This window comes from Microchirus variegatus (assembly GCF_963457635.1).
Source record: "Microchirus variegatus genome assembly, chromosome: 9".
Taxonomy (NCBI): domain Eukaryota; kingdom Metazoa; phylum Chordata; class Actinopteri; order Pleuronectiformes; family Soleidae; genus Microchirus; species Microchirus variegatus.
In genome coordinates, this window is record NC_139810.1 from 27,584,989 (window position 1) to 27,597,172 (window position 12,184).

The window sequence follows — 12,184 nt, forward strand, 5'->3', positions numbered from 1 at the left end:
CATCACAGATCCTTGATCTTTGTTCAATATGACACATTAAGCTTGCTTAAAACCTTTAGTCTGACATCTAACATCCAAAAAACATGTCATGTAGAGTTCAGTTTGGTACAGTTTGGAATGGTAAGTCCCTGGGTCAGATTTGTGTTTCGACTGACAACAGTACCTTCACTTAGTAGGCGGGGTGTTTGCTGCGACCGATGCCCGACATTGAATGCAACACAACAGACAACAATGGGGGACATCCAGCAGCTCTGCTTGGTCTGTGGCTGTTTGTCTGAACAGAAGACGTCAAGTTTTGGATGAGAATAGACTCTGGACGTTTTTCTGTCACCCAATCAGCTGACTGTCATGGGTGGAAAAAATCCCATCTAGAGCAAGAAAACTGGTATCATTGTGCATGCAATAGTGCACATGTCAGAATCTAAGCCAACTCTGGACAAATTCAAGACCACCTGCAACTCTGCCATTACTGCAAAAACACAAAACAACCCTACATCCAATTTCTCACGGTCAATAAGCTACTCAACCACATACACAACAGGATTTCATTACTACAAAACCTGTGTTGTAATTTCAAGGATTTTCCTCCTGCTTTCATCAACCCGCAGTTACATCATATAAATTGAATTCAATATTACCACCGTCCTCTCTGCCTCCTAGCTCCGCTTCAGCTTTATGGAACTGAACAGCATGACCTTATCAAAAATTCAAGGTCTTCCACATTCCAACGTGACCCCATGCTCCCTTATCTCTGATAAAATCATGTCTGCCTGTCCTCTTTCCCCTGCTGACACAAACCCTTAATGAGTCTCATATCATCCAATTCTAAAAAACAAGAGGTTCATCCCTAGTATTCCTTTCCATCTCGAACCCTCATCATCTGCAGTCTTTCTAATGGTGTCCCTCAGGGCTCAGATGTTGTAGTTTTCTGCTCATTGTTTGCATTATTTCTCTTTAGCCTATATTTCATCATCACAACTTCAATTATCACTTCTATGCAGATGACACAACTCTACCTTCTCTCCGGGTTTTCAGACAATTTGTTACCTTCAAGTCTCTCCAAGTTTAAAAGATATGAAAGCTCACAGTACCTGAAACTTAATCAGCAAAAAATATTTTCCTGCCTCAACTACTCGTCCTCTATCACAAAATGTGCCTTATTATACTGCTATTTACACAGTAGCCCAGAAGGAGCTAATTAAACACTGATTCAAGGGCGGGCTTTTGGTGTTACAATGCTATGCGAAGGCTACCATAGTTTATACGCTTACAGCTAATTTGTAGAATATACAAAGGGTATTCAGTTGGCTGCAATATGCACCTTCATCCCTAGATGCTACGGAATCCTACACACTTTTAAAACAAGCATGCTAACAGCAGAGTAACTGATGCTTGTGACCTTTATTCTGCACAGCCTACAATTAAATCATTACATTTAGAAATCCTGCTACTTCTTTCTGTCCGTGTATGAACCAATGGGTCACAACATAATAACAGGTAAATAGAATTACTGCAGTGGCACATCTGCAAGTTTCTGAGGCCTGTTTTTAAATCTAAATCTTGATTTTAACATGATTTTAAACTTCTCTTGTACTTTCAGTTATCGTCTAATTCATTGGTTCTCAAAGTGCGGCCCGCGGGCCAAAGGGCTAAGCTTGTTAACTGTTTATTGGACATAACTGGATACAGACCAATAAGTCTACAACTGTATTTACTACGTCATCAAATTTTGGATGACAGTGACACAGTATAGTATGACGTTTTTGTCAAATTTTGGACCCCTTTTTTTTTGAAAAAAATTGTCAAATTTGGGACAACATATGTAATTTTTGTCAAATTTTGGACCAAATTTTTTTTTAAAGAATTGTCAAATTTGGGACGACATTGAAAAAATTTATTGTACGTTTTTGTCAAAATTTGGACCAAAAACTTTTTTCCCAAAAAATTGTAAAATTTTGAACGACATAGTATAGTACGACGTTTTTGTCAAAATTTGGACCAAATTTTTTTTGAAAAAAAAATTGTCAAATTTGGGACAGCATATATGTCCTTTTTGTAAAATTTTGGACCAAATTTTTTTGGGGAAAAAAATTGTAAAATTTTGAACGACATTGAAAAAAAATTGCCACATTTTGGACAACGTAGTATAGTATGTTGGTTTTGTCAAATTTCGGACGCCATAGTTATTACAAATGGAATTTCTTTCAATTTATTTTTTTTTTTTTCCCTTTGGCGGCCCTCAGTCCAATGTTGGGTTCCCAAATTGGCCCTCAGGTATTAAAACTTTGAGAACCCCTGGTCTAATTCTTTAAGGCATAAATGGGTAAGAAACAAACTGATTGTCCTCAAACTGTACCTGATCTGTGTGTTACCTGAGTGTTATTGTCGCCCTCAACGTATCTGGCAGGGCATTCACTAATACAAGGATTAAGCCGCTAATTGAAACCTTGCTTAGTGATTAACACATTTCCAAAGCATTCGACCGACCCCAGCCATGATTAATACACACCTTTCATAACTAATTACATTAATACTGAAGAAGGATTGGGCCTGTTGTCTTGTCTTAGACTTCTCCTGTACCACTTCATCACACCCTCTGCTCTTGATTAATAGATGTGAAGTGGTACGTGAATTTGTGGAAGACCTGAGGATGTTCGCAAAAAAATGTTTCCCCCAGCAACATTTACCATCTGTACAGTGACAAACTTTTGCTCAGTTGAACCTACCTGAAACTTCTTTAGATCATTGTACCCCGGAAAAGCCTTTTAGCGGCGACGAAAAGGTGCCATTTAAGGACATGTTAAAGGAACCGGGATATACAGTTAATGTTGAACAATTCTGAACTGTGATCAATGCTCCACAATTAAAGTTGTTGCACATGAGGCCATTTTAGAGTTTATGGAAGAAGGTTCCGTGATTGATGTCTTCAAGAATTAGCACATAATTAATGGTTAACGTGCACAATTCAATGCCAGTCTTTAAATAAACTGAACATGGTGGAGGGGAATAAAGAAGTTCACAATTGAGTAATCATGCCTCCTGAAACACTATAATTTGCTTGATTTTACACATACCAATCATACTGTCAGCCTTATATTTCAACTGATTGTGAAGCAGGGGGTTTTTCTTTATGATTATTTTTAACATGAACGTTATTTTATTGTCTTTCATATAAAATGTTCTTCGCTCCGGCTTCGATTGCTTGTCATAATAAAACGCGGCAATGTGCGAGTTTAAGCAAACACGTCTTTAGTTATCCATACACATGTGTTCTTGTTTCAGACCACGAGCGGATCGGGAAAGATTCTTCCTACGAACAGGAGGGGAAGGTACAGTTCGTGATCGACGCGGTGTACGCCATGGCTCACGCTCTGCACGACATGCACAAAGACCTCTGTCCGGGAAAAGTCGGCCTCTGCGCCAAGATGGATTCCATAAACGGCACACTGCTGCTCAAGTACATCCGCAATGTCAACTTCACAGGTGCGTATTCCTAATTCTACTTATAGTATATAGGCTCACGGCTGAATGTGTACCGCACCTAAATCATCATTTGTTATTGCTGACCAGCTACATTATTCATGTAGAAAAAAAAACAAAAAACAAAGAAGCTCCAGTGATTTCATTCCTTATTCATACATTAAGAATGTATAGCGTTCCACGAGAAGTCGCTGCTCGACTGCTTTATCATTCTGAGGCATTTGTTTTATGAAGCACTTCAACTAAATGCCCATGTGTGTACAGCGGTCTCCAATTATCAAGCTACTGAATGTAAATTACCAGCAGCAAGTACAGGGGGCTGAGATCTGTGGGAGGGTTGACAATCAACAGCAGAGCAGTGTTTTATAGTTGCTCATGATGCGCAGGAACTCTGCTTTGTGAGATTCCCCCCCCCCCGCCTTATCTTGTCAGTGCTGAATTGCCCACACAAGACATCTCCTGCTTAAAGTGTGCTGGCTGCTGACTTTGATTTGTACGAGAAAGAGAGGAAAAGACGAGAATAGTAAATGTAGCATTTTAGCAGCAAACAAGGCTGCAAAGATCAGAGCTGAAACAATTACTCCATCAATCGATTACTAAAGTAATCGTCAATCGATTAATCGTTTTGAAGCTTTTTTCATTATTAAAACAAGATTTCTGATTCTTTCCGACACTTAAACGTGAATATATTCTGGTTTCTTTGCTCCATATAACAAGGAAAGCATTAAAAACTGAATAATTTTGGTTTGTGGACAAAACAAGTCATTTGAGAACATCATCATTTCCAGACGAAATAATCGACAGATTAATCTATTGTGAAAAATAATCGTTAGTTGCAGCTCTAGCAAAGAGTGATTATTAGTAAAGGATTGTTAATGATAACTTCATGAAACGTCAACTATTTTGATAATTAATTCATCAGTTTGAATGTTTTATTATATATATAATTTAAACTGATTCTATGCAACTGAAAATACTTCTTAGTTGCATCATAGTACAGTTTATTAACCCAACATGTTAAAGTGCTAAACATCTATCTTTTTTAATCAGTAGAATCCACTAATTAAACAAAAAATAAATATTAAATAAATATATTTAAATATTATGCTTTGTCACCGAGTTTTTGTGGTCTTCGTTCCCACAAGTCTTGCTTTTGTTATTCTGTGAAGGCACACAGTGCAACAACAACAGCAGGGGTTTTCCTATGACAAGGATCGTTTTTATAGTATATAACTAAAAAGGCACTGGCCAGAAAACAACAACAACAACAACAATAAGCTAAGAACGTTTGGCTTCTGTTGCTTTAAGTTAACGCACAAGTTTTCTTTTAGCGGATACGTTATGTGCCTAATAGATGTTGAAAGGAAACTCTAATACTGCAGGTGCTGTCTTCAAAGTCAAAGCACTGTTTACCTGTTCCTGAGTTGGCTTATTACTATGCAAGCAGGTCAATTCTCATTTGTGTACATTTTTTTACTGTCACATTTGATTTTATGATCAAATTTCGCACCAATGGAAAAGAACAGATTCAATGTGAAATACTGTATAACAGGTTTGTACGGAAGATGATTAGGTCCACACAGGAAAAAAAATATTTGAGTCCCAACTTTCAACTGAGAATTCTGACTTTAAACATAGAATCACTTTAAATTCTTAAATTCTTACTTTAAACTCAGAATTCTGACTTTAAACATAGACTCACTTTAAATTCTGACTTTAAAACTCAGAATTCTGACTTTAAACTCAGTATTCGGAGTTTAAACATAGAAGCACTAAATTCTTAAATTCTGACTTTAAACTCAGAATCCTGATATTAAACATAGAATAACTTTAAATTCTTAAATTCTGACTTTAGACTTTAGACATAGAATAACTTTAAATTCTTAAATTCTGACTTTAGACATAGAATAACTTTAAATTCTTAAATTCTGACTTTAAAAACTCAGAATTCTATCTTTAAACTCAGTATTCTGACTTTAAACATAGAATCACTTTAAATTCTCAACTCAAGAACTCAAATACCAGAACCCAAATATTGTTTGCCTGTGTGGCCCTAATCCTCTTCCGTAGGTTTGTGATATCGTCTACATACAGTACTTTATTCATTCTCAATCCGTATTTTACTGAAAAGCTAATCAGCACTAAAGTCTTTGGGGGTTAAAAGTGGGATGGCTAGAAAAATCAATGCTCCACATTTACCGGAAAAGTCTTGCTTTTAAGACTTATTCGACTCAAAGGAGTGGAGAATTTAAAAGGATTGTAGGAAACCAGCAGGAAACTCTATCCGATCCCTGCGTATTCTGGGAATTATCCACCGACAACGATGCTGACCTAAGGAAAGAGGAAACCCAAGCACGACAGAATACTGTCCTTGATCAATGTATAGTATTAAGATTGCAAGCCCAATGATGCCGAGGTAAATAGCAGGTGGCATTTAAACTCCACTTGTCCTCGGGAAATTCTGTTTTATGAAGCAAACTTGCAAGACATAAAGCTGATTGCAAAGCAGTGTGATTAAAGGTTGGCTATAGCATTGGGTTTTCAGCGTGGACATTTAATGCTGCCCCATTTTCATGAGGTTTAATTATTTATTCAATTAAGAGTTTGTTGTGAGAAAGCAGCGCAGGTTGTGATAGAGTGATCCAATCAAACATTCCTAACGGTAATTAAAAAAAAGACGAGTGGGGAAAATGGAGGAACAAGACACGTTTGGTGACAGATAAAGAGTCACATTGTTCAAACTGCAAATGCAAAAACGACTAAATAACCTGAAGTGAGAACATTATTTTAAAAATATTTACAAACATAGACAGTGGTTACGATTTAATGCAGTTTGGAAGATTTTATGACACTTCCTTAAGGTAAGTGTCATAAGAAAGGAGACTCTTAGCATGTAAGTTTCAACCTCCATTTAGAGGAGAAAGAAAGTGCGTAAGTGTTTCCTCGCTTTCAGCAGCAACATATGTATCCTTTTTTGATATCATAATTTGCAAATGCATTATACTGATAATATATGAATTGTATTTATAGCACTTTTCATCACACGATGACAAAAATTGAATGAGCAACAGTAACCATAGCAACAGCAATAATGAACAATTCTATATAAAAAAAAAGAAGTTGTATGTGAAGTTCATTAAATGCAAATATCACACATCTTGTGGCTGTAACTATAAGCTTTATCACAGAGTGAAGGATTATTCTTGGTTAACTGCGAAAAAATTAAAATTACTAAGTGCAGCTCTAAATGTGTCAGATTGGCATTTTATGAGCACATACATTGCAAGAACTGCACCTGAGTAATAAGAATAATACGACGTATGCACACACTGTTGTGAATCCAATTAAGTAACACTATATTAGGTGCAAATGTTAATACATCTATATCATTTTCATTGCTTATGTGTAAGAGCTGGGGCTGATAGATGGTAATTCTGTGCAGTGTTTCCTCAAACATATGAACACAGATGATTAAACAAGCCGTTACTTAATATCAGCTGACTGAGCATGAGACAAAGAAAGAAAAGTTAACAGGGGAAAGTTAACAATCAGGACAATACAATAAGAAGGGGAACTGCGTCCCACTGGAATGCCAGTATTGCTGAGAAGTGCAAAAGAAAATCTTGATAATTACACGACTGCCCGTTGTTGTCTTAGACATGCCCTCTAGATAATGCAAAAAGACGGTGCTAAAGCAATTATCTGCTATGGGTTTTAATCAGACCTCTGACACAAACACACACACAAAAGTTTCAGAGAGGAGAAAATACTGTCGGGATGTTCTCAAAGTCTGACACAAAAAATATCAATGGCTGATTATTATCAAAGAACAAAAACAAAAACTAAAGAACTGAGTTAATATTTTTATTAACTTTATTTACTACTACTACTACTTACAGGAATTTTTGAAATACTGGAAATGATCCATTTTCCCTGATTCACTTTGACAGTGAGCTGACTTTCTTCTCAAAAATATAAAGTATCTCGGAATGACTTGATATTTACCTTCATAATAGTCGGCAACGCCCTGAACAAGGATCTGTTGAAAATATTTGCAAACCTCTTAAGGAATAATTTTAATGAATTTTTTGAAATTCAGGAAATGATCCATTTTCCCTGATGCACTTTGACAGTGAGCTGACTTTCTTCAAAAAAATAAAAAGTATCTCGGAATGACTTGAAATTTACCTTCATAATAGTCGGCAGCGCCCTGAACAAGGATCTGTTGAAAATATTTGCAAACCTCTTAAGGAATAATTTTAATGAATTTTTTGAAATTCAGGAAATGATCCATTTTCCCTGATGCACTTTGACAGTGAGCTGACTTTCTTCTTGAAAACAAAAAGTATCTCGGAATGACTTGAAATTTACCTTCATAATAGTCGGCATCGCCCTGAACAAGGATCCGTTGAAAATATTTGCAAACCTCTTAAGGAATAATTTTCAGGATTTTTTGAAATTCAGGAAATGATCCATTTGCCCTGATGCACTTTGACAGTGAACTGACTCTAGTCTCGAAAACAAAAAGTATCTCGGAATGACTGAAAATTTACCATCATAATAGTCGGCATCGCCCTGAACAAGGATCTGTTGAAAATATTTGCAAACCTCTTAAGGAATAATTTTAATGAATTTTTGAAATGCTGGAAATGATCCATTTTCCCTGATGCACTTTGACAGTGAGCTGACTTTCTTCAAAAAAATAAAAAGTATGTCGGAATGACTTGAACTTTACCATCATAATAGTCGGCAGCGCCCTGAACAAGGTTCTGTTGAAAATATTTGCAAACCTCTTAAGGAATAATTTTCAGGAATTTTTGAAACGCTGGAAATTATCCATTTTCCCTGATGCACTTTGACAGTGAGCTGACTTTCTTCTCGAAAACAAAAAGTATCTCGGAATGACTTGAAATTTACCATCATAATAGTCGGCATCGCCCTGAACAAGGATCCGTTGAAAATATTTGCAAACCTCTTAAGGAATAATTTTAATGAATTTTTTGATATTCAGGAAAATATCCATTGGCCCTGATGCACTTTGACAGTGAGCTGACTTTCTTCTCAAAAATAAAAAGTATCTCGGAATGACTTGAAATTTACCTTCATAATAGTCGGAATCACTCTGAACAAGGATCCGTTGAAAATATTTGCAAACCTCTTAAGGAATAATTTTCAGGAATTTTTGAAATGCTGGAAATGATCCATTTGCCCTGATGCACTTTGACAGTGAACTGACTTTCTTCAAAAAAACAAAAAGTATCTCGGAATGACTTGAAATTTACCATCATACTAGTCGGCATCGCCCTGAACAAGGATCCGTTGAAAATATTTGCAAACCTCTTAAGGAATAATTTTCAGGAATTTTTGAAACGCTGGAAATTATCCATTTTCCCTGATGCACTTTGACAGTGAACTGACTTTCTTCTCGAAAACAAAAAGTATCTCGGAATGACTTGAAATTTACCATCATACTAGTCGGCATCGCCCTGAACAAGGATCCGTTGGAAATATTTGCAAACCTCTTAAGGAATAATTTTAATGAATTTTTTGAAATTCAGGAAATGATCCATTTTCCCTGATGCACTTTGACAGTGAGCTGACTTTCTTCAAAAAAATAAAAAGTATCTCGGAATGACTTGAAATTTACCTTCATAATAGTCGGCAGCGCCCTGAACAAGGATCTGTTGAAAATATTTGCAAACCTCTTAAGGAATAATTTTCAGGAATTTTTGAAACGCTGGAAATGATCCATTTTCCCTGATGCACTTTGACAGTGAACTGACTTTCTTCTCGAAAACAAAAAGTATCTCGGAACGACTTGAAATTTACCATCATAATAGTCGGCATCACCCTGAACAAGGATCTGTTGAAAATATTTGCAAACCTCTTAAGGAATAATTTTAATGAATTTTTTGATATTCAGGAAAATATCCATTTTTCCTGATGCACTTTGACAGTGAGCTGACTTTCTTCTCAAAAATAAAAAGTATCTCGGAATGACTTGAAATTTACCTTCATAATAGTCGGCATCACTCTGAACAAGGATCCGTTGAAAATATTTGCAAACCTCTTAAGGAATAATTTTCAGGATTTTTTGAAATTCAGGAAATGATCCATTTGCCCTGATGCACTTTGACAGTGAACTGACTTTAGTCTCGAAAACAAAAAGTATCTCGGAATGACTGAAAATTTACCATCATAATAGTCGGCATCGCCCTGAACAAGGATCTGTTGAAAATATTTGCAAACCTCTTAAGGAATAATTTTAATGAATTTTTGAAATGCTGGAAATGATCCATTTGCCCTGATGCACTTTGACAGTGAGCTGACTTTCTTCAAAAAAATAAAAAGTATGTCGGAATGACTTGAACTTTACCATCATAATAGTCGGCAGCGCCCTGAACAAGGTTCTGTTGAAAATATTTGCAAACCTCTTAAGGAATAATTTTCAGGAATTTTTGAAACGCTGGAAATTATCCATTTTCCCTGATGCACTTTGACAGTGAGCTGACTTTCTTCTCGAAAACAAAAAGTATCTCGGAATGACTTGAAATTTACCATCATACTAGTCGGCATCGCCCTGAACAAGGATCCGTTGGAAATATTTGCAAACCTCTTAAGGAATAATTTTAATGAATTTTTTGAAATTCAGGAAATTATCCATTTTCCCTGATGCACTTTGACAGTGAGCTGACTTTCTTCAAAAAAATAAAAAGTATCTCGGAATGACTTGAAATTTACCTTCATAATAGTCGGCAGCGCCCTGAACAAGGTTCTGTTGAAAATATTTGCAAACCTCTTAAGGAATAATTTTCAGGAATTTTTGAAACGCTGGAAATGATCCATTTTCCCTGATGCACTTTGACAGTGAGCTGACTTTCTTCAAAAAAATAAAAAGTATCTCGGAATGACTTGAAATTTACCTTCATAATAGTCGGCAGCGCCCTGAACAAGGATCTGTTGAAAATATTTGCAAACCTCTTAAGGAATAATTTTCAGGAATTTTTGAAACGCTGGAAATGATCCATTTTCCCTGATGCACTTTGACAGTGAGCTGACTTTCTTCTCGAAAATAAAAAGTATCTCGGAATGACTTGAACTTTACCATCATAATAGTCGGCAGCGCCCTGAACAAGGTTCTGTTGAAAATATTTGCAAACCTCTTAAGGAATAATTTTCAGGAATTTTTGAAACGCTGGAAATTATCCATTTTCCCTGATGCACTTTGACAGTGAGCTGACTTTCTTCTCGAAAACAAAAAGTATCTCGGAATGACTTGAAATTTACCATCATAATAGTCGGCATCGCCCTGAACAAGGATCCGTTGAAAATATTTGCAAACCTCTTAAGGAATAATTTTAATGAATTTTTTGATATTCAGGAAAATATCCATTGGCCCTGATGCACTTTGACAGTGAGCTGACTTTCTTCTCAAAAATAAAAAGTATCTCGGAATGACTTGAAATTTACCTTCATAATAGTCGGAATCACTCTGAACAAGGATCCGTTGAAAATATTTGCAAACCTCTTAAGGAATAATTTTCAGGAATTTTTGAAATGCTGGAAATGATCCATTTGCCCTGATGCACTTTGACAGTGAACTGACTTTCTTCAAAAAAACAAAAAGTATCTCGGAATGACTTGAAATTTACCATCATAATAGTCGGCATCGCCCTGAACAAGGATCCGTTGAAAATATTTGCAAACCTCTTAAGGAATAATTTTCAGGAATTTTTGAAACGCTGGAAATTATCCATTTTCCCTGATGCACTTTGACAGTGAACTGACTTTCTTCTCGAAAACAAAAAGTATCTCGGAATGACTTGAAATTTACCATCATACTAGTCGGCATCGCCCTGAACAAGGATCCGTTGGAAATATTTGCAAACCTCTTAAGGAATAATTTTAATGAATTTTTTGAAATTCAGGAAATTATCCATTTTCCCTGATGCACTTTGACAATGAGCTGACTTTCTTCAAAAAAATAAAAAGTATCTCGGAATGACTTGAAATTTACCTTCATAATAGTCGGCAGCGCCCTGAACAAGGTTCTGTTGAAAATATTTGCAAACCTCTTAAGGAATAATTTTCAGGAATTTTTGAAACGCTGGAAATGATCCATTTTCCCTGATGCACTTTGACAGTGAACTGACTTTCTTCAAAAAAACAAAAAGTATCTCGGAACGACTTGAAATTTACCATCATAATAGTCGGCATCGCCCTGAACAAGGATCTGTTGAAAATATTTGCAAACCTCTTAAGGAATAATTTTAATGAATTTTTTGATATTCAGGAAATTATCCATTTGCCCTGATGCACTTTGACAGTGAGCTGACTTTCTTCTCGAAAACAAAAAGTATCTCGGAATGACTTGAAATTTACCGTCAAAATAGTCGGCATCGCCCTGAACAAGGATCCGTTGAAAATATTTGCAAACCTCTTAAGGAACAATTTTAATGAATTTTTGAAATTCAGGAAATGATCCATTTTCCCTGATGCACTTTGATACTGAGGTGACTTTCTTCTTGAAAACAAAAAGTATCTCGGAATGACTTAAAATTTACCATCATAATAGTCCCCATCGCCCTGAACAAGGATCCGTTGAAAATATTTGCAAACCTCTTAAGGAATAATTTTCATGAATTTTTGAAATGCTGGAAATAATCCATTTTCCCTGATGCACTTTGACAGTGAGGTGACTTTC

The 12,184-nt window shown here is 36.0% G+C and overlaps 1 protein-coding gene across 1 annotated transcript in view; it reads left to right on the forward strand.

The window, feature by feature from the left end:
• The window catches only part of grm4 (glutamate receptor, metabotropic 4), a gene marked incomplete at both ends in the record, with an annotated part of 151,732 nt that overhangs the window by 127,453 nt on the left and 12,095 nt on the right, over positions 1-12,184 (forward strand). The window contains one exon of the mRNA XM_083894680.1: positions 3,283-3,483. Within this exon, the coding sequence (XP_083750806.1) occupies positions 3,283-3,483 (201 nt within the window). The remainder of the gene's footprint in view (positions 1-3,282; positions 3,484-12,184) is intronic.